The 27,974-nt window shown below is 28.9% G+C and overlaps 1 protein-coding gene and 1 long non-coding RNA gene across 2 annotated transcripts; both read right to left on the bottom strand.

The window, feature by feature from the left end:
• Positions 1–3,182: 3,182 nt before the first annotated feature.
• Positions 3,183–10,351, bottom strand: LOC113366822. Its single transcript, XR_003366301.1, has 3 exons — positions 10,279–10,351; positions 3,596–3,704; positions 3,183–3,379 (listed from the first exon to the last, which is right to left on the bottom strand). It is a non-coding gene; the product is annotated as an uncharacterized LOC113366822 (long non-coding RNA).
• A 3,730-nt stretch (positions 10,352–14,081) lies between these two features.
• LOC113366812 lies at positions 14,082–23,406 on the bottom strand (the record flags this gene model as incomplete). Its single annotated transcript, XM_026608469.1, is given in 5 exon segments — positions 14,082–14,394; positions 17,233–17,475; positions 17,711–17,818; positions 19,519–19,708; positions 23,245–23,406. Coding segments are annotated over 5 exon segments (831 nt in total). The 3' UTR covers positions 14,082–14,152.
• Between the last annotated feature and the right edge of the window lie 4,568 nt (positions 23,407–27,974).

The following is a 27,974-nucleotide window of genomic DNA, read 5'->3' as shown; positions in this document are numbered from 1 at the left end:
CTGATCACACCGAAACACCGCCGCAAACTGGCTTATGTAGACTCGATATAGATAAGCCAGAAAATAATTCAACCGGCGACGATTTAACAAGTCATAAGCACTAAAAAAAGCCGAGTTCGTCACCGGTTGTGTGGCGTAACGGTTAGCGTGATGGCTTTGTACCGCAAAGGTAACGAGTTCGATCCCAGGATCGGACGGGAAAAAAGCTCGTCGTGTTGGCCGGTATACTATGCAAGCGTGCCGGACGTTACGTTGATGTAATTAAGAAAAGCTCCGTGTAGGCGAAGGGGTGAATGAAGAAAACCTTCCCTGCCTCGGGCACCCTTCGTCAGGCATTGCGACCTGGCGGAGGGTGCCCTAGCGGATTTCTTCACTTTATTTACTTAACTAGCCGGCGGGGGCCCGGGAGGCCCCCCCACGCGGGCGCGGAACCGGTCAATCAAGAACCAAGCCAGCCAGCCAGCCCCCGAATTCAACGCCACGCGCGCGCGCGCGTGCACGCGGGTGCGCGTGTGTACGTGCGCGCGCGTGTGCGCGCCCGTAACTAGGGTACAGTATGTACATTCTTAAAAATGTACTAGTACGCGTTGCTACGCAACGCGTACTAGTACATTTTTAAGAATGACATTCTTAAATAAGTACGCGTTGCGTAGCAACGCGTACTTATTTAAAAATGTACTAGTACGCGTTGCTACGCAACGCGTACTAGTACATTTTTAAGAATGTAAAAGTACGCGTTGCGTAGCAACGCGTACTTTTACATTCTTAAATAAGTACGCGTTGCTACGCAACGCGTACTTATTTAAGAGTGTCATTCTTAAAAATGTACTAGTACGCGTTGCGTAGCAACGCGTACTAGTACATTTTTAAGAATGTACATACTGTACCCTAGTTACGGGCGCGCACGCGCACGCACACGCGCGCACACGCGCGCGCACGCACACCCGCGCGTACACACGCGCACCCGCGTGCACGCGCGCGCGCGCGTGGCGTTGAATTCGGGGGCTGGCTGGCTGGCTTGGTTCTTGATTGACCGGTTCCGCGCCCGCGTGGGGGGGCCTCCCGGCCCCCGCCGGCTAGTTAAGTAAATAAAGTGAAGAAATCCGCTAGGGCACCCTCCGCCAGGTCGCAATGCCTGACGAAGGGTGCCCGAGGCAGGGAAGGTTTTCTTCATTCACCCCTTCGCCTACACGGAGCTTTTCTTAATTACATCAACGTAACGTCCGGCACGCTTGCATAGTATACCGGCCAACACGACGAGCTTTTTTCCCGTCCGATCCTGGGATCGAACTCGTTACCTTTGCGGTACAAAGCCATCACGCTAACCGTTACGCCACACAACCGGTGACGAACTCGGCTTTTTTTAGTGCTTATGACTTGTTAAATCGTCGCCGGTTGAATTATTTTCTGGCTTATCTATATCGAGTCTACATAAGCCAGTTTGCGGCGGTGTTTCGGTGTGATCAGCATGGAGTAGCGGGCTAAGAGGAGTGAATGGGATAGAAGATTGGAAGGATATGGTAGCAGGTTCGAGACGCAGGTAGGGTAAAAAATAAAAAATCGAGGTAAGCGAATTAATTGTAAAATTGTAGGGTAGCTAATCCCATCCCGACCCCTTGCGTCAGGGTTTACCGAATTCCGGTTACCTGACGTTCAGGGCTCCGGTTACCTTAAACCAGGGTTCTATGGTTAGGTAACCGCAGAACCTGGGGGTTAAAAAAATCCCTTAACTAGCGGGATTTAAATAAGATAATAAATATGTTAAATTAAATAAAAAAAAGTTATAACAGATAAAAAAAAAATTCTAAGTCTTTAAGATGTATTTTTTTTTATAAGTTAAAAGCAAAAATAATTAATATAAGTTATATGTATTAATTAATATGAACTAATTATCATGCAATCTAAATTAATTAAAGTGCCTATTTTTCTTAAAGTTACACGGTATATAAGAAAAGAAAAAAATAATAAGATCTAAGGAAATATTTTTTCTAAGTTAAGTAAAACTAACTGATACGTGTTATACATATTAATTAAAATACACTGATTAATTGATCTAATTGCAACAGAGCAATTGCAATAAGTCTTTGTGCAAATAATTAATTTAATTATGAGCAAAATTGTAAACACTATCTTAGCCTTTATAATGAAGTAATAAAATAATAAAATAATTAAATTAATAAATTGCTCATATTTATTCAAGTTAAAAAAAAAGACATAAAAAAATATATTTTTCTTAGTTAAGTAAAACTAACAAACAAACATTAGTTATACTTATTAATTAAATTGAACTAATTAATTAATCTGTTTGTCACAGAGTTGTTGAAATAAATAATTAGTCTTTGAGCCATTAAATAATTCTAAGTAAAATTGCAAAGACAATCTAATAAAGTGCTCATATTAACTAAAGTATATAGCTAATTAAAAACATGAAATATCAATTAAAAGATATAATTACAATAACTTTATTAACATTGTATAATACAATAATTTCAACATATTAGTAGCTAATTTCAAATTAAACTTTTAAAATATTAATATTTTCCACTTCGAACTGTTTAAAAAGTCATGGATTTTCACTCAAATTAAACTTGTCAAAAACATAAATTTTTTCTTTTTATGTTTCATGCTAAAAACTCATGCATATATATCCATGGCTTTTTACTCAATTCGTGGATTTCTAAACTGAACTTTAAATTTGCTTAATTGAATATAGTTGATATATAATTGAACTTGTGTATACTTGCTAATTTAATATCACTGAAATTGATAAAAATTAAATTAAATTAAACACTTACGGATAAAGTTAAATAATTTTATTTGATGGCATTACACAAATTTATATATAAGTTAGATCGTTACATTACAAATAATAAATATTATTATGACAGACTCTTACTATAACTACAATAGAACAGCATTTATAATTAATAATTTTTACTTATTACAAAGATTAATTACAATTGCTACTATTATAAACATTATTATTATTAATTATGATTACTACTATTATATAAACATGTAAAAATTCAAATCATGACTTAGACATTAAATAATGAAAGGAAAATGTGTGCTTTTGACATGTTTATATTGAGTAAAAATCCATGGTTTAGTAAATAATGAATAAAAAATTACACGATTAAACGAGTCAATATGTTAAATAATTATTTCTAATTGTAAATTTGTAAATTAACTAATTCTTAATTGTTGTTGTTCACTTCACTTCACTTTGTCTTGATTTTGCTAATAACAAAAGACCTCGAAGTCATCAGAGGCCAGAAGTTCAAGACGCCCAAACATGACAATGAGGTTCATCGGTTGCCGGTCACTTCACTCTGGTCTTAATTCCTCAGAATTGATAAATGAATTTCTCCCATATTACCTATAAAATGCAAAGACATAAATATTTATGTAATTCAGTGAGTGGTGAATAAAAAAAAAATTACATGAGCAATGAGTTAAGATGTTTGTATCTCTAGCAAATGATGGAGCGCCTAAAGACTCACAATGAAAGAAAACATTAATGGTACGAATAAAACAACAAATTTAAAATGTTAACAATAATTGTATTCAATATTTAGATAAATGTATTACAAACATTTAGGTTCTTGGCATTGGCTTCTCAATGCAACACATAGTAGAATCTTGACAAGTGTTTTGGGACAGCACGATCAGCAGTACTAGTCAAATTAGCAATTCGATACAACCTGTAAGAAAGATTTATTAATATTGTAATAAAACAATATTGTACAATAATTAAAATACTATAAACTAAATGTAAAACTATTTGAACAAAACATTAGTTAACAATTTACATGAATACAAATCAAGGGGCGAGAAACCATAGGAGGGAAAATGCAGGGGCCTAAAAGGGACCAGGGGCTTACAAGTACAAGACCATGGGGCTTACAAGTTCGAGACCATGGGGCTTACAAGTTCGAGACCATGGGGCTTACAAGTTCGAGACCATGGGGCTTACAAGTTCAAGACCATGGGGCTTACAAGTTCAAGACCATGGGGCTTACAAGTTCAAGACCATGGGGCTTACAAGTTCAAGACCATGGGGCTTACAAGTTCAAGACCATGGGGCTTACAAGTTCAAGACCATGGGGCTTACAAGTTCAAGACCATGGGGCTTACAAGTTCAAGACCATGGGGCTTACAAGTTCAAGACCATGGGGCTTACAAGTTCAAGACCATGGGGCTTACAAGTTCAAGACCATGGGGCTTACAAGTTCAAGACCATGGGGCTTACAAGTTCAAGACCATGGGGCTTACAAGTTCAAGACCATGGGGCTTACAAGTTCAAGACCATGGGGCTTACAAGTTCAAGACCATGGGGCTTACAAGTACAAGACCATGGGGCTTACAAGTACAAAACCAGGCCGCAGGCTATTCGAGCAAGATGAGACCAAAATCCAAGACGTTCGAGTAAAGTGAGACCAGAGTGCAAACCATTCAGAAGACCGCCTAAAGTTTCGTCAAATAAGCCTATAAAACAAATTATTTAACATAATTCTTAAGTATATATATCAAGTATAAAAATATTTTAATACTTATATTTCTTTGCCCAACGAATGTTTTAATGTCTAAACTGCTGTATCCGCAATCTTCACAATGGAGCCAATCAGTTTACTTTGTCTTGATTTATCACAACTGACGGATGACATTCTTCTATTACACCTATGACATCAAAATAATTCAAAATATTTATATAATTTAAGTAACATATTATAAGTAACATATTATAAGCATTAAAGAAAATTCAAACGACAATTTGAACTAATAAAACAATGTATTTATTTAATAATTAGATGAATATATTATAAGTATCCAAATCATAACCCTTGATTGAATGCAGCATGTATCTTCTCTAGGAACACCATTGAGTTAATGTTTCTGACAGCAAGATAAGTCCAATGCAGGCACGTGTGTAAGTTGAGGGCAATCCTGAAGAGATCATTGCTTACCCTGTAAACAAAAGCATTTAATTAGTTATAAGTCAGACTACTATAATACATTATAAAAATGTAACTCACCAAGTGTTTTTTTCTGAGCCGTTTCACTAAGTCTTCCTAAGTAAACTGCAACAAGTGGTTTTTATTGTAACTGATCAAACTACGTTATTAAAATGTTAGTATTGTTAATGAGTTAGTAAGACTACTGGTAAGAACATGCATAAGACTAAACACAGTTACAAAAAGAACCACTTGTGCAAATTTATAAGAATTAGTGTTCCAAAACCCAAGCAGTTGATTGTCGACTAATCGTTCATGAGCGCTTACAGTCTGATTAGAGTCGATTGATTCAGAAGTGGATAATTGAATCTGGAAAAAAAAAGATTAGAACATGTCTTTGAAAATGTTTGATGAAGGATACAGACTGCCTGATAGATACTTGATAAGTTCTTACTGTTTGATGGATTAAAGGCGATGAGGGCTGTTGATTCAGAAGTGGATAATTGAATCTGAAAAAAAAAAACAAAAGATTAGAACACGTCTTTTAAAATGTTTGATAAAGGATACAGACTGCCTGATAGATACTTGATAAGTTCTTACTGTTTGATGGATTAAAGGCGATGAGGGCTGTTGATTCAGAAGTGGATAATTGAATCTGAAATAAAAAAAAAACAAAAGATTATTATATATTATTAAAAATGTTTGATAAATGATACAGACTGCCTGATAGATACTTGATAAGTTCTTACTGTTTGATGGATTAAAGGCGATGAGGGCTGTTGATTCAGAAGTGGATAATTGAATCTGAAATAAAAAAACAAAAATTATTATATATTATTAAAAATGTTTGATAAATGATACAGACTGCCTGATAGATACTTGATAAGTTCTTACTGTTTGATGGATTAAAGGCGATGAGGGCTGTTGATTCAGAAGTGGATAATTGAATCTGAAATAAAAAAAAACAAAAGATTATTATATATTTTAAAAAATGTTTGATAAATGATACAGACTGCCTGATAGATACTTGATAAGTTCTTACTGTTTGATGGATTAAAGGCGATGAGGGCTGTTGATTCAGAAGTGGATAATTGAATCTGAAATAAAAAAAAAACAAAAGATTATTATATATTATTAAAAATGTTTGATAAATGATACAGACTGCCTGATAGATACTTGATAAGTTCTTACTGTTTGATGGATTAAAGGCGATGAGGGCTGTTGATTCAGAAGTGGATAATTGAATCTGAAATAAAAAAAAAAAAAGATTATTATATATTATTAAAAATGTTTGATAAATGATACAGACTGCCTGATAGATACTTGATAAGTTCTTACTGTTTGATGGATTAAAGGCGATGAGGGCTGTTGATTCAGAAGTGGATAATTGAATCTGAAATAAAAAAACAAAAGATTATTATATATTATTAAAAATGTTTGATAAATGATACAGACTGCCTGATAGATACTTGATAAGTTCTTACTGTTTGATGGATTAAAGGCGATGAGGGCTGTTGATTCAGAAGTGGATAATTGAATCTGAAATAAAAAAAAACAAAAGATTATTATATATTATTAAAAAATGTTTGATAAATGATACAGACTGCCTGATAGATACTTGATAAGTTCTTACTGTTTGATGGATTAAAGGCGATGAGGGCTGTTGATTCAGAAGTGGATAATTGAATCTGAAATAAAAAAAAAAAAAACAAAAGATTAGAATACGTTTTTAAAATGTTTGATAAATGATACAGACTGCCTGATAGATACTTGATAAGTTCTTACTGTTTGATGGATTAAAGGCGATGAGGGCTGTTGATTCAGAAGTGGATAATTGAATCTGAAATAAAAAAAACAAAAGATTATTATATTATTAAAAATGTTTGATAAATGATACAGACTGCCTGATAGATACTTGATAAGTTCTTACTGTTTGATGGATTAAAGGCGATGAGGGCTGTTGATTCAGAAGTGGATAATTGAATCTGAAATAAAAAAAACAAAAGATTACTATATATTAAAAAATTAAAAAATGTTTGATACAGACTGCCTGATAGATACTTGATATTCTTACTGTTTGATGGATTGTAAGCGATGAGGGCTGTTGATTCAGAAGTGGATAATTGAATCTGAAATAAAAAAAAAAAGATTAGAACATCTCTTTTAAAATTTTGATAAAGGATACAGACTGCCTGATAGATACTTGATAAGTTCTTACTGTTTGATTGACTAGAGTCGGTTGGGTCGAATAGGGCAGTTGATTCAGTAGTGGAGAAAAAAAAAAAAACAGAATGGAATACATCTTTTAAAATGTTGATAACTAACACATACTGTTGAAGTAGCTGAAGTTATCTGCAGGTGAAAATTAAATATATAAATCCCAGATTCAAACTATTTCATGGATTGATAATATTATTGCTCACACTTTGTCCTAATTGATTTTTGTATTATGGCTTTCAAGACGCTCCTAAAAGTGATGAAAAAAAAATTATGCATCAATATAACAACTTATGCATATCAGAATAATAATAAATTGGCGCAATGCTATATGGATTGCAAACGGCAGCAGTTGTTTATAATTGACAATAGTTTATAATTATATAATTAAGTTATACATAATGTCGAATGATTCAGATTATTACATTTTGTTTTATAGTGGATTATTGTGTTAGTGTGTCAGTCAAAACTAGAACTACGAATGCTACCTACATAACTTTCTACTACCCCCAAATACTATATTAGCATGCAAATAATTATCTGAATCATGACATACATAATATGCTAGCAAAAGCAGTACTTAGAAATTGATTATATAGCAAGAGGTTGTATTTGTCAAATAGATACGATCGCGCCAAACTACGTATGCCGTTCACAATCTACTGTCAATGTCACAAATTATTAAAAGAAATTGCACAAAATTAAAATACAATGGAATCAAATGCGAATGAATGAATGAGAACCCAACAATGATTTGTTTAATTTTGCTCGTTTTCATAAACCCACTTAATATTATTGGGTACTTCCCTGGGTCCTCTCCCTTGGTCCTGGAGGTCCTCTTGCATTGCTGTCCATCACACAAATGAACGATGTTGACAACCGCGTGGACCAATCAAGTCGCCGGCGGAGCCACTTGACACGGCTCAAAAATGACATCGTGCGCAAAAAATTTCGAATCGGTCCGATTAGACAATTATCAATAAATTAAAATTAATTTAAATTACATTATTTAATTTTTAATTAAAATTAAAAATATATAAAAGTAAAAATAAACAATAGATAAATGAATAAAAAAAATAAATAATTTATAGAAAAAATCGCAAATTGAAAAGAATAACTAAAAATAAAAAAAATAGTGAATAATTGATATGGAAAGTATATAAATAAACAAAATAATTGAAATGAAGAATAGATAAATGTAAATGAATCAATTTTAGAAAAAAACAGCTAGTGGTCCATAACGTGCCTTAAGGCAAATTGCTAGAACTTTCCATAACGTAATAAATATCCAAGTAATATTAAACATTTTCAAATAGATTATTTTAAATAATGACACTTTCATTATTCGTATTTTAGAAATCAAAATTAAAATCCAAAGCTTCGGTCTCTCAAAAAGTACAAATTTTTCATTTAAGAGAAAATTTGTATCCACAAACAAAAAACATACACAATTTTTCTAAGGTTTGCTAAAACTTTCAGAAACTTTTGAAACGTGATATGTAAAATTTTCATTTTCGATTTTGGGACGATTACAATAATCGTAGAGAAACTACAGAAAGTTCCTAAATTATTAAAGGGTAAGTAAAAAAAAAATAAAAAAAAACAACTAGTAAAAAAATCAATTGATGCATAAATAATAAATAATTAAAACTCGTGAATGAGTAAGTGAATTATTAAAAAATTGAACTATTTGTAAGCGGTATTTTAAGACACATACATGATCTTTGCGATATAGTGTAAATAATTGACTTAATTGATGAGCGATTTATTAGTATTCCAAGTGGATTTATTACACATTATTGTAATAATGGAAAGTTAAATATAAAAATAAAAAATAAAATGAAAAAAAATATGAATAAGTTCTTAATGACGATATCAAAAATTAAGATGAATAATTAATCAAATGATTAAATAAAATGCATACCTTAAAGTCTCTTAATAAATTCAGTTTCCAAAAAAGTCTTTTTGATCCCTTAGCAGATATCGTCTCTTATGGGTTGCCATCCTTAATTGTGGTTCATCAGCAAAACTGTATCAAGAAAAAAGTATCAATACAGAGCCTATATAATAAATATTGTACAAATATTTTGAATATTTAATTATTTTAAGATATGATATGATAGTTGATAATTTTGTGATTAGTTTTACATGTTTATTTTTTGAACGTAAGCATTAGCAGTAACAGTTGAAGCTTGGAGTATGTTTCTGGAAAGACTATGTATTGATCTTGTCCTTGTAGTATTTTATAAGTGTGTATTAAAAAGCATAATCATACTCTAGGTTTCTCAAAACCTAAATAATTGGACTTGTATCTTACAAAATAAGAATTGCTTGTTTTGTTATCTTACCGATAGTTAATGAAGCAAAAGTCTACTGCAGCAAGCAAGCTAGTAAGATAATACAGGATTCTCATTCCAGAGTGACTTATTTTTTATAATTCAATTACTTGATTATTGTCGACATCTATTTATAGCAGAGCTGAAATATAAAAGGTAATACTAAGTTTGGATTACTTTTTGTATGTCTTCATCTGAAATTGAATATTGCACATATCTTTGACTAATCATTACAGTAATTCTTGTTATGAGAAATAACTGAAATAATTCAGTGTTCACATGACTTAGCTTCAATGCATTTTGCCTAGGAAACTTTAAATCGTAGCAGCTGTCAAGAATAATAAGATTCAGATAAGATTTCCAATTGATGCGATATAGGCCATTAAAACAACTCCCCAATGAAATTGAAAGACAACCATCTGCATCAAAACAATATCAATGGTCCTTTTCTCAATAATTTCTCAAACTGCATGAAAACACTCGATATTCGCATCTATGATCGCATGAGATTTGACGCGCCATTTATCTTCTCAAATTGTTACTAACCTCAATCAAAATCTGTCATTATGTAGTGATGGGTATTTGTAGCACCTTTGGGAAAGATCATGAAAACACCCGCATAAGCTTCGAATCTACAAATAATTCTCAAACCGATTACATACAATCACTAATGCAAAATACTAAATATTAAAATACTCGGCCATACAACCTTTTACTTTCACAGGGTACAATGGCAAAAAAAACGACTAAAATGTGGCAAATGTACTTACGTACTACTTGAGTGTCCACTGGCTTCCTATTACTGGAGTGTCTACTGGTTTTCCAAGATATTCGTTCCGCGATGGCTGAGATTAAAATGGATTGCGCAATTTCGCTCTCCGACAAGAAAACCTTGCGCCATGCGCTTTCTTGAAGTGTCATCCGGTCTCCTGTCACCTGTCATCAGGGTATACAACCATAGATTTTATACAATACATGGAATGGACTGCTTATTGAGCGCATAAATAGTGTCAAAAGATGTTCTATGGTATGAGGGCATATGAAGGTAATTTCGCGGCCGAGATATGTCAAATACAAACACGAGCTTTACCGAGATTACTCGAATGCTCTCGATTGCTTAAATTTTACAGTTGCTTGGGTTCACGAGGTGTTTGATCGCTCGTGTTTTTTTTACCTAAAAGAGGATAAAAATACGCGTTTTAAAATTGTTAGTACCAGACAAAATCTAATAAGAAGTAAAATGTCTTCTAAAATGTGTTTGGTCTGTGGTAAAATGTACTTAACAAATAGAATGCACCATGAAGAACATAAAAAGCAAAGTTGATAAATATGTACGCCACTTTCACACGAAAATTGTGTTTTTAAACACCAATAATTTAAACAAATATTTCATTATTGTTTCTAATTCTCATAATAGCTCAAGCCAACTGTTCTTATTTTCAGTTAATTTTATATATGTAAATATTTTTTAATTTTTTTTTCTAATTTCCCTTAAAACTTTGTATAACTAAAATAAATAAATAGTTCAGTACATTCATTAGTCAACATAAATTGTATATTATATAATAATTTCCCAACAATTTCGAATACACGGACTTTCATTTGACGTTTAAGCGATCGAGTGCAATTGACGTGTTCGTATTTTTGACATATCTCGGCCGCGCGAAATTACCTCATATCATATGCCCTCATACCATAGAACATTTTTTGACACTTTTTTACCTGAGAAATGTATGGGGACTAGCAGTCCACGTATATAAGGTCTATGGTCCGAACTTTTGAAACAGAACATGGAACAGAAAAAAGTGTTCTGCGCATGCGCGGATGGTTTCTGACCGTCAGATTGGCTCGGATAGAACGAACCCTTTAAAGGAGCAAAGTCCACAATTTTAGTCTTTAAAAGATTGAGAATTTAAAAAGATTCAGATATATGTAAACTGTTACCTTACCTGAATATTTATTTATCATAGCGCAAAATATTTATTTAATAAATTTTATTTATTACTGTGAGTGAGTCAAATTATCAGTAATAAATTGCGATCAAAACTACAAATGCTTAAAAGACTGCCATCACAGATGGCGCAATAATTAAGAATTTACTTAAACATGTTAATAAATAATATATGATTACTTAATATATAATAGTATCTTGTATCATATAAATTGTGTAATATATATGATTAATTTATAATAATAATAATAAATTTTACATACAGTTCAAATTTGTTCATCAAAATGTGCTAATATAATTCTATTTTCTATCTATAATATATAAACTATCTTTTGGACTTTATTTTTAAGTTATTGTATTTAATTTATAAAATATGAAATAATCTATAATATTATTGCTGTATATCAACACCTGCCCCTAACGCAATGTTTCGTAATTGGATTGAACTTAGCCCCATGACGACATGTTCTGCTGACTGGTTTAGCACCAACTTCTGGACAGTCAATGTAATCATCACAATTTCCATTGGGTCTGGAAATAAGCCTGCTACCTTACATCGAGATGTTGGTTCAGACGTTTGATGTTGGGTTAGATGTTGATGTTGGTTGCTATAACGTAAAAACAAATGAAAATTAACAGAAATAGATTAGTAGTGGTTAATTTATAGTAGAACGTTTATCGATAAGCGCAAGCTGAAAAGGCTTACCATGAGAAAGACAAATTGTAACTAGTTGAACGATTCAACAAACTTCTGCTTTTAACGCAACTTTTTTTTAATTTTCAAAAAATATATTTTTGAATACCGAAAATAATTCGAATAATTTTAACTCTGGCTGATATTCTAAAATCACTTAACTTTGCTATTCAGTTTATACAATTCAGTTTATATAATTTATAATATTATAAATATTTAGACGATGTTCTTCATTTATATTTGATTGATTCAGTTTTGTTTATTTACTTTTCTGTGAACATATATAATTTACAGTATTTAAAATAATCGATTTGAAAACATTTAATTTTCCTCGAATATTTTATTACGATACGGGAAGTACAGCAATTTACCTTAAGGTACGATGCCATACACTACTAGTTAATAGTTGCTTCAGTACTTACGTAATATATGAAGTTTATATTTATTAAGTAGGGATATAAATAAATTATACAGAGAATGAATAAAACATAGGTAATTTTAATATAGTTATACCGAAAGATTTCTTCCAGTTCTTGATAGTATAAAGGGATTATATCATAAAAATTTCACGTATGGATGATGTAATTTTAGGAAATAATTTTAAGAAAATATTTTTTTTTTAATTTTTTTATTTGGCCTCGCTTACTCTGAGCCTTTAGCCACCTACAACATTTTTATTTATTTACATTCTAATTTTTATATCATTTTCAATCTATATATGTATCCTAATCTATAGTTTTCTTTTAAGAAAATATTGAAACACCTTTTATTTATCTAGTATTTTTAAATTAACGTAAAACTGAAAGAGTTATGAAACATCACAAAGTTAATCTAAATTTTGCAAATCAATAATTATTATTAATTATAAGTTAATTTATATAAATTATAATTTATTGTATGTAATAATTTTCTAGAAACACAAATAATTTCGAATTTACTTTTCCAATAGGACCCTCATTTCTTATATCTACACATTCAAGTAAGTTCACTTTTAAAAAAATCTTTCTGTTAAATTGAATTCTCTGGTAAACTGGAGTTTATAGTAATAGATATAACTCATGAAAATTTAGGAGAGTTTAATTTCAGATCTTATACGACCCAATTTGGTCGGAACAGTATCGGATTTCCACATTACGCCAGAAGAAATTTTGTCTCAAATTGTTCCTATAATTTTTGAAATATAAAAGTTGAAATAGTTTCTGAAAGAAAAAATTTTGGATGCAAAAATTCAATGGTGGGCTTAAAGATACTATTAATTATGAGCATCCGTTTGCAAAATTTACAAAAATTAGCAACAAATTACCAAAAAAATTTGGGCACCTGTGGTTATACTAGCGACAAGACTCGGCAAAAAAACCTATATATTGAAAAATATAAAAAGTTTATATTCATGGTCAATAATTTTGGTTATTAATATTTTATTCATTAAAAGATTTTTATTTTATTCATAGTATTTGTTATTTTAAATCATGTTCAAGATTTACTTAATATCTTTCAGTAATGTTAATTTTTTAGTAATGTTTATAATTAACATGCTGTTAGTAATACAATGCTAAAAACGTTAACTAATTCAAATAGGTTCTTTAAAATATTGAAAACTAGGTGAAAAGAAACTGTATTAGATCTAACTGATCTATGTAACTATTATATCTGTAATTATATTGCAACATGTTTGAAACATCCATGTCCGATAATTAAATGTCACTAGAAAAGGAAATAATGGAAACAATTAATTTAAGACTTGCATTGAATCAGATATGATTGAAACGAGATAATACAAAGAACTGATATTTAAAGTACAAAACACAAAAGTATGAACAATTGTCAGAAAATAACACTAACACCCTATGCACATACCTTTCAAGCCTTTAAATCATTATAATTATTAACAATTTACTTTAGAAGTTATGGTGTTAATAAAATACATCTCAATTGATAATAATTTATTTGGTTAGTAAAATACATTAAACTATCTTACTTTGGTTAGTATATAATTATGTTATTCTCTCAACAAACTCACAAGATTATCTTCATCTTCATCATCTTGTTCGATGCAGGAACCTTTGAAGAAAAATTCACCATGGGGGCACCTATATAGCCTAGGAACAAGTTGGCCTTGAGGATTTGCATATCCTCCAGCAACTCTATGGCAGACGTAGAAGTAGCTCGAACCAAGGCTGAGAGCGTTAGACTCGCCAACAGCTTTGCATTGGATTTTATCCCTATTCGCACATTCGCCATCTGTTATAAAAAATGCGAACTATTTCAAAATATATTCAAATAAACACACACACACACATATATATATATATATATATATACATACATACATACATACATACATGCATACAGGGCCGGTCCTGGGGTCCTCAACGCCCGCATGCAAGATTTGTTCTAGCGCCCCCCCCCAATAATTTTAAATTTTTTAACATTTATCATTAAATTTATATAAACATTTACGTAATTTTTTTTAAATTTATTCAATTCAATTAGATATAATCTAAAAGCGTATTAAAAACATTGATTTTAATTTTATTTAGAAAATCCAAGCAATTTGCGAGTTGACCATAATCAAATATTTTACATTTTCAAGTATTTCTAACATATATGTAATATTAATATTTGGGCTTTGAAACATTCTACTTATTTCATTTTTAAACATAGGACTCGTTTTGCATGTTGAATTTTTTAAATTTTATTTTAGTTTTATTTTTCATTATTTACAATATCCAAAATTGCATCGTAAACTTCTCCTTATTGATACCGTAAGGGCCGAATTGTATTTATATTTACTTTCTCATCTGATTCAGATTGTTGTTTTTAAGTTAAATTTTTAACGTATTTTAAAAGATGCAAAGAAATTACATATTTCCTGAATTATATTGAAAACAAAACAATTATATTTGTATCTGTATTATTTCTACTTAAAAGTTAATAATTAAATTTAGTATGAGCACCACTAGTTATAAAAAAACCTCACGATTTTTGTTTCTGAGTACATTTTGCTTAAATTTTTCATATCTGCTCCATTTCCATAAACCTAGCCACGCATGGCTTCAACTTTCAAAGCTTATCAGATGCGAAACATTTTCAACAGTTTCTCGGTCTTAATAAGCCAATTTCTATTCACCGACTTCCCATTTTCCATTTTTCTCTATTATAATTTGTATCAATTTTTTAACAAGTTTCGTTCAAACTAAATCAGCTCGAAATTTTTCATTAATAATGCCCAATAATTTAAATTTTTGTAGGTTTGCGCTTACGGGATTGAACTCTAGATAATTTCTTTTTCGATTCCACATTAACTTCAAACGAAGAAAAGTTTAATAAGTACATTAAACAATAAGCAGAACAATAATTTACTAATTTGCAGAGTAATTAATTGTTTCTACTGATATCACATTGCAAACTGAATGTGCTTTTTCCTATTTATAGTTAAGTTAGATTGTTTATTATAATGTATTAAGTATAAGGTTGTCAAATATCTCCCTTCCGCCTTTTTGTATTATAAACCAAGAGCAAAAAAGCGGAAGGGAGATATTTGACAACCTAATATACTAGATTTATTAGTAGATAGATAATATTAGGAAAAAATGTAAATAATATATTATAAATTTAATTTCCGAAACTCGTTTTGGCGCCCCCTAAAGCGTGCGCCCGCATTTTTTGCATGCATCGCATGCAAGGTAGGACCGGCCCTGCATGCATACATGTTAAAATATTTTACATTTTGATGTTGAAATATGTGAGTCACAATTTTCAGGGCAATCATCAAATAGAAATTGTAGTACAAAATCTTATTATTATTATTACCATTAGTTAATTAGGAACATTACAGTCCTCATTCCACTAAAGATGACATAAGATAATTTGTCAAAAACGTTTGGAAATGATAAAGATTTCGTAAATTTCTACAGTTTTTAATTGATGTAATACCTTGAAGATTGTACAAAATCAATGATTTTCTTCCCCTCCCTTGTTTATTATTTCCATTGCCGTTTTATTAAATGTATTAGTAGCATAAAAAACAATCCGTTTCCTATCAAAAAATATTTTATCTTCTAGCGACATCTATTTTTCAACTGGGCCCTATTCCTTCTTATTCCTATTTGATATTGCATGACTTATCAAGTTGGCCTTCAGTCAGTTAAAAGTTTTTCAGCCGCCTACAATTCGTATTGTACGTGCATTTATTAAGAAGAACAAGTAGTAAGAGCTAACACTTACAATTAGTGCTATTTAAGATTTTCATATATTAAATTTTAAATTTTAATACATCACTGATGATGAGAAAAACCTAGTCTTGAAACGTTTGTAAAATTAATATTATTTAATAAATTGCAAAAAAGAGTATTGTTTGTTCATATTTCTAAATTAATATATTTTAAGCACTCAGAATATATATAGAATAGAGAAAGAGAGAGAGAGAGAGAGAGAGAGAGAGAGAAAGAGATAGAGAGAGAGAGAAAGAGATAGTAGAGAGAGAGAGAGAGAGAGAGAGAAAGAGATAGAGAAATAGATAAAGAGAGATAGAGAAAGAGATAAAGAGAGATAGAGAGGTTTCAAATAAGCACAGACATTTGTTTTTTTATTCAATAGATACCAACCAATGGAGATTTTCTTCAAAAAAATTTTTCTCTAAAAAATCATTGAACATTTGCTTTTGTAATTGTTAATAAACGAATCCACTAAATCGTTTTACATGTGCAAAACATTATTAATCAGAAAAACTTAAGCCCAAAAATCAGAAAGACTTATGCTAATCTAAAGTCTAAGCTCTTCACTAATGAAAAATTTAAGTTAAATCATTTCACTAAGGAAGCGTTTAAGTTAAACTACAGTTTTACCATGCAAAGATTTATCAAACTGCCTGATTTATTACATCAAACCACATAAAACCTATAATTACAGAAAGTGCTATCGCTGGATAGCTATCCTTCACACGCTGTCATATCAAAATTGTTGTAAAAGTAGCTGAATGTACAGAGCATGTACAATGTATAGTTTGCTACAAAAAATAAACCAAAATAAAAGAAAAAAAACTGATGATAATAGTTTTTTTATCGAATTCGTACTTACTATCCAATTTTATGCTGCACATGGCCGTCATAGGATCGTATCCATAACCTCTGTCGCAGGTGTGTTCAATAGATTTTTGGCGTGGTTTTGTTTTGTCAACTCTGGTCTGACTTTTGATTGCTTCTATGGACATATTTTCAATTTCAGAATGTAGGTAAAAGCTTCTGTTGGAAGCTTTAACACCTTCTGTATTTGGAATACAGAAATGGAATTTCTTACAGTCTTCCAGATCAGGGAAAATACCTGCAAAAACAATTATTTATTACTTTATTAACTAATTTTAATATGACAATTTTGGTGTTGAACCATGTCCTAGAAAAGCAATAAAATCTGATAAGTAATTGTTATCTAATAAGTGATTGTGATGCACTGTGTGACAGAATACACTATGTGAGCTTCAATTTATCAAATAGAAATTAGATATTTGCCTCTTTTATTAAAGAATGTATTTAATGTATGTTTCAAAGAATTTACTCACCAATAGATTCGCATACAAAACTGTTGTCTACGGGAGGAGTTTGATCAGGACAGTTTAATGTATTTTCAGAGGCTCTAACGCAACCTGTACCTGGTTTGCAAGTCATTCCTGTAAATTAAATTGAAACTAGCTGTAAGTGGAATTCTGTCTTAAGGCAATTAAGGCAACGTGCCTTAAGGCAAATTGCAGGATCATCCCGTACCAAAAATTTTTATTTTTTTTAAAAACAATTAACATTTTTGAAAAAAAAATACTTCGAAAAAATTAGATTTTTGAGAAACTATAAATTTGACATTAAATTACTTTTTTTAATTTTTTTTTTTTGAAAACAAATTTTTTTGAAAAGAAAAATGTTTTCTTCATTTTGAAATATTTTGGAAACTCTGAACTTTTTTTCAAAGCAATTGTATTGCTTGAACTGCATAGAGACGAAATGTCAAAGCGCGCAAGTGCCGCGCTGCCATCTAACGCATAAGCATTGGTACGGGACCCATACGAATGTAAACAAAATTCATACTTATTATTAAAATCTATAAAATATCTGATAATTTGATGTGCATATGTCTAACGATCATTTTTGACCTCCAAATGGCATTTTTTTTACTTTTTTCTTTAGATCTCCGAAACCGTTGGACCTGCCTTCATAAAAATATGATCAATTCTTCATCTTGTCAATACAAGTAAAATGTTTTTTGAATTATTAAAATCGGACGCTCCGTTCTCTTAAAAACTGAGTTACCATTTTTGGCACTTTTTGCCCCGTATCTTCGGAGCGCCTAGACCTGCCTTTGCCAAAAACTAATCAGCACGTCTACTTATCAATACGAATCGAATTTTTTGAATTATTCAAATCGGTTGATCGGTGTTCCCGAAAACGTCGACGAAAATTTGTATCCGCACATACATACATACACGCACACACGCACACACGCACACACACACACATACATCCATTTTTTCTAAGGTATGTCAAAATATTCAGAAACCTCTGAAACGTAAAGATATATACAAATTTTCGATTTCGATTTTTTTGCGATTACTATAACTTGCCTTACGGGAAGTTAAAAATCACCGAATAGACGATATTCCAACCAAAGTGTAACTAGTGGTGTATGGCATAGTGCGTTAAGACAAATTGCTGGAATTTCCCGTACCGTCACAAAATATTCGAGAAATATTGAATGTTTTCAAATAGAATATTATAAATAGACAAAATATAAGAAACTTATGAATCGGACGACAACGTTTATATATGTATTACAGAAAAGTATATAAACAAAACATTATTTGAATTTAAAATGAAGGATATGTCAAATATTTATAGGAATTAAGAAACTGAATTATCGAAAATTATTTATTATTTATTATTATATATAAGTCATCTTCAGGACTTTAGCCAGAATTAAAATTAATATACCAATTATTTTCGATATACAAAGAAAAATTTGGAAAAAAAAAATTTTTTCAAACTAAAAAAAAATGGCAAAAGCAATGGTTTCGTCATCACAAGCAGAAAATTTACGAATTGAATGTTTTTTGGATCATTCAAATCGGATGCTTTGTTCTCTCAAAAACTTTATTTCTATTTTTTGTTGCATTCTAATTATTTCAGAAACAAGAATGTAAAAATTTCTTGTAAATTTACACATAAGTTGTTTGTAGATTAGTTAAGGTTGTGGTAATACTCAAACAGTGTTATAGCAAACCCGTACTTTAAAAGTATTCTAATGTACCTTGTTATAGCAAGTACGTGTTATAAAAGTAAGTAACATTAATTTATATAATAAAAATCATTCAAAATGACTTACCACTCGGACATGTTTCCAATGTTGTTTCTAAGAAATCAGCACCAATCGCAATGCAAAGGTTTGCTGTCTCACAATCCTGGCACTTTATTTCTCCAGGAGCTGAACAATCTTTACCCATTTCGTCTTTACCTTTCAGCATAAATGCTGAAAGAGATGGATGGTACTTCCATGTTAATCCATCGCAGGAAACCTAAGATAAAAAATTATAACAAACGTTATTTCAATCAATTAAAATAGCTCTGTGTGAAATAGAAACAGTGGGTCTAAAAAGAGAATTGTTTGTGTCAATCATTACTAGCCTAATAAATAAAATTTAAAGGATACCTATTATAAAACGCAAAGAAAACTGGATTGGACATATGATATAAAGGATGTCTGGTAGTCATCGATTGAAATATGGAAAGACTAGGACATAAACAAGAAAAAAATAAAAGTCCAAGAACATCTGCTATATTGTTGTAATTAATAAATGTGTTGTAATAAATTTCTTTCAAAAACTGTAATAATTATAAATTATTTCTTATAAGCAACAGTTATAAACAAATTGCTCTCAAATGAACAGCTGTAAGAAATTAAATAGACTTATTCGCGTATTCAATCATTTTTATATTGATCTATTATTAATATTTTAAATATTTTAGAAAATAAATTTAATTAAATATTGCATTTAAATTTGCGATCAAAATTATTGATAAATTAGATATTAGATTAGATAGAGTGCTGATCTTCCGATATTAAATCAATAAGTTCAAATTCAAACACTACGATTAAAATTATACAATGATCATGCAATATTATTAAATTGCAATTAAATTCAATCGATATAATTGGATTGAATCGTAATTAAATTAATATTTTCTATTATTATATATAAAACTGCGTTATTAATCTGGATTGAATGTGTATATCAAGTATCTCTTGACTGATGGAATTTTCTAAACCGCAAGTGCACTTATAGATAATTACAGATAATATAAAACGCACCATTTATATAAAATGTATTCATTTTTAATTTCAATCTTTCAAAAGTAAAAATAAAATCTTCTCATATTTATATTACATGAAATAATTATTAACTGCATAAGTTAGTTTACAAGTGTATAAGTTGTTTGATTCAACAGTTCCTGAAGAACTGAACCATATCCCCCAAATATCCACAAAACGTCGATATAATTATATATAAAAGAAATTGTAAATGGCGTTTTTAATGTCGAAATTTTGATTCTTCGATGCTACTTATCAAAACAAACAATATGAAAATTAAAAACCAAGCAAAAACATTAGTATGTATTTCATAATATTATGTGTGCATATGAATTCAAGTGTTTTTCCTATATTTTTTATTCTTGAAAATTTTTTTATTTAGTTGAGTTGAGTTATAATAGGAATTCAAGTAAAATATATAAAAAAAATAAAATATATTATATTACATATTAATTATATAATAACTGATAGAAGTGACTTCGATTAATTTAGCAGTCTTCACAATTTAAATATAAAACACCATAACAAAAAAATTTAATAACGTACTGTAACATTTATATAAAATTTTAAATGTATAAGAAACACAAAAATATGATATGTTAAACCAATAACACTTAATTTCAAGGTAATTTCTAATAAATTATTGTGTATTATATTGCAAAAATGTTTGGTATCTCAATTAAAGTCATTTCTGGGTACCTATCAAAATTTCGTAGTGATTTGATGAATTAGTGATAAAACTTGTAATAAATTTCACATTTGGAAAGTTTTTTTTATTTTTTTTTATGTGAACTATTAACGTGTAATATAAGCCGTTAATATAATAGCGAAACGCAATAGATTTTTTAAGCTATAAAATGATAGATAATAGCTATTTATGTTAGTAGATATTAATTTTTAGTTATACTTTGACTTCATTATTATTTGATATGGAAATATATGCATTTAAAATAAAAAATCCCGAAAGAACAAGAAATATAGATTCACAGTTTCAAGTGTATAATATACTTACAATTAGTTTCATCGTTAATAAAATATATTACTATATTAATTCTTTTTTTTCAATTTCATTCGGGTATTAATTTATTTTCATTCACTTAAAAATGACTGTTAAATTAAGTATACTATGTACATGAAACTATGAACTTTAGTTCGTGATTATGCTTAATGTTATTTTTTTCTCAGCAACTTTTTTGGTAGTAGGAACTTAAAATGTTTAAATCGAATGTTAATTCAGTGTGTGTTTAATGTTGATTTAAATTTATTTCAATGCATATATATTTGAATGTCAAATACTAACAAAGTTTAAAAAATTACAATTCCAAATTATGTATTTTTGACCGCCTTGCAAAACTGTTTTCCATTTTCTTGCATTCGGATGCAATTATATTAATTACTTCAATTCAATTACAATTATATTAATTGCGTATATATTAAGTATCTTCAGTAAAAATATCATTCGTTATCACAGTAACTAAATTTACGATGCAATATTTTCCTTTGCGTTCCACGTGTGAGTATCGATTATAATAAGTTGATAAATTGGCTTTTATAAACACAAATTTTAAACAAATATAGTAAACATAATTTTAATGACTAATAAGAAAACACATTACATATAGCAAAATTCTTTCAAAAATTATTATTTATAAACACATTTAAAAAAAATATTAATCGTCATCAAAGCAACTAAATTTACAAGGCAATATTTTCCTTTTCGTTATTTTAAAGAAATATAGTAAATAAAATTTCAATGACTAATAAGAAAACATTACATATAGCAGAATTATTTCAGAAATTAATATTCATAAACATTATATTTTAAAATTTATAAAATTTATAAAAAATATTAATCGTTATCACAGCAACTAAATTTACGATGCAAAAGTTTCCTTTTCGTTCCACGTGTGAATGTAATAAGTTGAACAATTTGGTTTTATAAAGACAAATTTTAAACAAATATAGTAAATAGAAATAAAAAAAACATATTGCACACAGCAGTATTCTTTCAAAAAATATTTTTAAATATTATATTTAATAATATATAATTAATAATAATATTTATAAATATTTTCGAAAACGTGACTCAAATTTCTAACGCACATAATTACACGTAGTTTTTGATAAAGTTTTCAGAACTTTTTGAAAACTATCTAAAAGTACCTTTTAGCACACTTTAGAGAGAATTATTCTATCTTTCTTATCTTTGGAATAACATTTATAATGTATCGATTCATTTATTCGTTTATTTATTTAATTTACTCCAAACGTAATATATACTTTGATATAGTAACTTAATAAATCCTGATACATATTGCAAAGCGAATTATATTCTAAACTTTTAAAAATTACCAAATTAAAATATAGTTTAAATAAAATATATAAAATATTGTTTTTATAGTATTGTTTTTTTATTCGGAAATTTTATTTATTTTATTTATTAATTTTATTATTATTATTATTTGCTTTTAGTTTATATTAAATCATCATACTACGGATATCATTTTAATGAAAATACTATCCTTTATTTTGTACTCTTTTTTTATTGAAATTTATGTTATTGTTCATTATTATTACTAGATGTTAAATTATATAGCAGTTGTAACAAATATTGTAATTAAAAAAAATAAACAAAATAATATGTATAATTTCCACTATTTTAATATGATTCAAAAAATACTACAATAATACATTACAAAAATTAAAACTACAGAAAGAAATAACTAAAATATTTTCACTTACTTGGGCGACAGCAACAGCAAGAACTAACAGTGCTACTTTTGTAACCATTTTTCTAACTTTTTATAACTTTTTTATGAATTTTGATTGATTGTCTTCCCAGTTGGCTACACCTAAATGACCACTTAGCACAGTACTCAGGTAATATATAGGCGATAGATATGGCTAAAAAAAAGTGTGCTCAGATATGTATGTGCTCTTGAGTATAGGCAAACATATCAGTTAAAAATATAAATATATATATATATATATATATATATATTTATATATATATATATAATACAGTTATAACAGGAAAACTATCCACTTTTGAATAAATTCTGAAGTCATAACTGATTAATAAATATAATTATCAATTGGTAAATTTACTCCAAAATTACATTAAAATATAATAAACATATATATACATATATATGTATAATATACATATATATATATATATATATATATATTTATAAATATATATCCCGGTTTGGCCAGGATAATCCCGGATTTCCACCTTCTGTCCCGGGTTCTATTAAAAGCATTATTTGTTCCGGATCTAGATCTTTTGTTCCGGGTTTTCAAGAAGTATAAACAAATTTAATCTTCACTCTTATTTGATAAAAAAATTAGAACAATCCTTTCAAATATCTAAAAATAAGATGTGCAAAGGATATGCTCATATGAAACAATACGTTATGAATGAAAAAATTGCTCAATACAATACGAGTGAAATTTTGAAGGCGGATTTAGAATAGCCTCTTACATTAATAATAACAAAAATTATGAAAACTTTTTGATGGGTGTCTGGCATTAGTACTATTTTCCTAAATTATATAAATAAATAAATTATAAAAATTAATTGTAATAATAAAATTACAAATTATAAAAAAAATTAACAAAATTTTATAAAAAGTTTAAAAGCGAAAAATATAAGATATAATATAACATATAATCGAATAATAAAGTTCTTGCAAAAAGTCAATTGTTCTGATTAAAAAATTGATTCATTTAAAACAAATGATTTTTGCATTGCATTCTTAAATAGTATTTTAAAATCAAAATAATTTTTTTAGCATACAGCCCCCGTCCAAGATTAGCATAACCTAAAATTACCGTCTGAATAATTCTCTGAAAGTGCACACTCCAACCAAAGTTTCTTGATTCTTCTTCTTAAGTTAATACTTTTTTTATAAATATATCAAATTTTTGTTGTATTTTTTTATTTATGATTAAAATAATCAAATACAATGTTATGCTCAAAATTTTGATTCACGTATCGCTAAGTTATAAAATTCTTAAAAACAAATGGAATTTTACCTATGTTATTTCCATAAGAAATTTGGTTGGGGTGTGAACTATCTTAAAGGTAATATTAAGAGCTAAAACGTTCAGAGAATTTTTTTATCAATTTGGAAGCACGTGAGCACCTGGCAGCAAAAATAAAGCTGTATGTGTAGTAATTGACAATAACTACAGGTAATTTATATTGTTATATACTTTTTGAAAGTAATAAAATTATCTACTTCTTTGGTGCTTCCCTTTAATAGCTAATTCATGCAAAATGCTAATTGTGATATAATTGTCACTTGTATCAATACATCCATCTGTGGAAAAACTAATAATTTTTCATATCTAATACCATAGTTGCTAATTCTATCTTCAAATTCTCTGCAATTACTTCAATTCTTCTAGTGACAATTCGTGCTTTGGCTTTTTTACTAATTATCTATCTTATTTTTCTTTGTTTTTATGCGATAAAAAAATAATGCTTTGGCACATTCTTAAAAAAAATCACATCAGTTTTTAGCGAAATGAAGAGTTCTAATTACATCTATGAGTAGATCAGTATATAGTATGGCATGGATATTATAGTATATAGTTTGGCCTTGCATACCAAACTATTTCGCGACTTTATTGGCCAAGGGCCTGGATGTTCTTATTTGAATGATCCTTACAGTTTAGGTAAAAGTTGTCATTGAGCTTTTTAATTTGTTCGAGTATCGTCGATACGTCGATACTGTTCATGTAATTATTTTATAGAGTAATAGTGTCTCGTCAGTGGGTCCCTTGATTTGTTGAGTACTAGTCGTAAAGCTTTGTTTTGTACTGTCTGTAATCCAATTAAAAATGTAATGAAAATATTTATATTTATTGAAATATATGCTTGTTCAAGTTAAAAAAAAAGTACTGTAGTCCAATTATTCATCTGTAAATGGTTTTTATTGTTAGCTAGTAAATACATTATTTTATATGACGCGATCGTTGCTTTTTTGTATTTTGCAGTGGATTAGTAAAAAAAAATATTGCTGGTTAGTTATTAAAGATTTTAGAAAAATAACTTTTTTCTTCTAATTTAAGAGTAATTGAATAGACATTTCAGAGTTTATTGGCTCTGGATAGTGGATATCATACATTTTTATTAGCAAAACGAGGGCGTATTTAAAATCGTGCCGCAGGCGCCATATGTTGCCTACCTCTGGTTAAACTAAAATGCGCCAAAACTATAATATATGTAAGGATATATTAGTGCGATGAACATTTTTGTATTAATTTCATTTTGATAATATATTGATTTTGATGTTTCGGAACCAAGGTAAATAATTTTTACTTCTCGATTTACTGGTTCATATTTCAATAATTAAATCTTGTTGATTGTAATATTTATAATGTTTTTTGTTATAAAACATGAATATAAAACTTTTGATTGAAAACTAGATGACTCTACTTATGTTTACAATTAAAAAGTTATTTTTTTTTTAATAACTATACTGATATTTACGAAATAGTTAAAAATTATTATGTTTTTTTACACTACAGTCTATACCGAAATGTACATACAACCACCCATATGTATCTTTGATGTATAACTGCTTTAAATAAAGATGAGTATTTGCTTTTTTGAAAAACATTAAAAAACAATTTTTTCTTATAATTAGTTTTTTTATCGATATCCGACGTTATTCTGAAAAAAAAAAATGCAATTACATCACTGAGAAGGATGTCATCGCACCGGGAAATGGTAAAGGCGTCTAAATTATTCTCATTCTTAAACTTGAGAGTAAGATAAACCTAATTTCAAAATTTCATACGAATTGGAGCACAGTAAAAAAAATCAGACCCCAAAACGCTCCATTGACTTGAGTAAATATTCCGTATTCGATGGCAAAAACTGAAAATACTAACGTTTGTATGTGAAAAAGAAAAGGGCTGTTTTCAGGTTTTTTCCGGCAATTATTCGATTTTTCTCGCCGTAAGACGATCCTTCGACGTCACCGAACATTTAACAAAAAAAGAATTGAAGAAAAAGAATATTTTTTATATTATAGATAATTAGGCTATTTATAACTATAGCACCAGTTTATAAAATTCAACTTTCTAATACCTAAATAAAGAAAAAAGATTATTATACTGGCACCATTTACCTTCAAAATTCATAATTGTAATGATCAAATATGTATATATGAACACGTGTACTCAAATATTAAAAAGAAATTAAATATTATCTACGGATTATTAAATCGATTTCTGAGTAACAGGGTTTTACTAAATTTACTTAAGAACGCACTTATTGCATACGTTGTAAAGTGGCTCATGTTCTAATCTTATCAATCGAACTCAATTTTTTTTTCATTACTTTATATGACGATTGCATTAAATCAACGAGAGTTGTAGTTGTATTGATAACTATGTCGCTGATTGCTGAAGATACTTCTAATACATAATTGACACCAAAATAAGTTGTAATATTAGATAATAAATTAAATTTTATACCACAGCCGAATAGTACTTTACAAGATTTCAAATGCCAAAGTCCATGAAATCTAAATTGCCAATGTCCAAGATTGTTGACTTTCAGAGATGAAAATTATAAATTGGGTATCTAGAAAAATAAATAGGAGTCAATATGAGAAAACAAAAATGATTGCCAGATAAAAATAAGAAATACAAACAATACACCTACAATATAAATTTAACCAAGAAATCGATTTGCATAAGATTTAATTCAAAAAGAATTACGTATTTAATCATCATCAACTACATATTAATCTTCTCGATGCAGAATTGGAAGTTAGTTACCCATATTAATTAATATAAATAATTAACTAACTTCCAATGCTGTTTAAAATTATAAATATCATCATTATTAATTATCCAAATTAATGATATTTTACGAGACTTAAAAAGTACAATGTTAAATCCGACGTATAATCTCTTTTTACTGCAATAGTACCAGAGGCTACGACACGAAAAAAAAATCAATGAACTAAGATTTAAAAAAAAATAGAAGTGATAACGATTACTAGAAATATGAGAAACTAAAATATTTTTACATGCTCTCATAACCATATCATTGATTATGGTTATGTGAAATTATATTCATTTGATATCAATATACTTTGAAATTATTTATTTATCAAAAATTGCATATTTATGAAAAAAACAGAATATGAAGTATAAATGCATCAGCAATAATAAATATGGAAATGCTCAATATAATGTTCATTAAAATTTCCATGCATTTGTTAAAATAATCATAAAAAATAAAGTACTTATAATAAAACTAATGCTGAATAAAATTAATTGATATATTTTTCAAAGTTACAAAATTTCAATTTCATTAAAAATAATCATGCCAACGTCCATAAATACCAGAAATAATTTGCTTATGAAATTTCAAATAGTTTGTCGTTTAGTTAGTAAGTATAAAATGCTTTATAAAATATACTTCCTCAATATTTTGAATAGTT

This window comes from Ctenocephalides felis, unplaced genomic scaffold, assembly GCF_003426905.1.
Source record: "Ctenocephalides felis isolate EL2017-DRISC unplaced genomic scaffold, ASM342690v1 CF-g0.4_SCAFFOLD_00630, whole genome shotgun sequence".
Lineage (NCBI taxonomy): Eukaryota > Metazoa > Arthropoda > Insecta > Siphonaptera > Pulicidae > Ctenocephalides > Ctenocephalides felis.
Note: the sequence above shows the minus strand (reverse complement) of the source record. Positions and strands in the feature narration are given on the sequence as shown.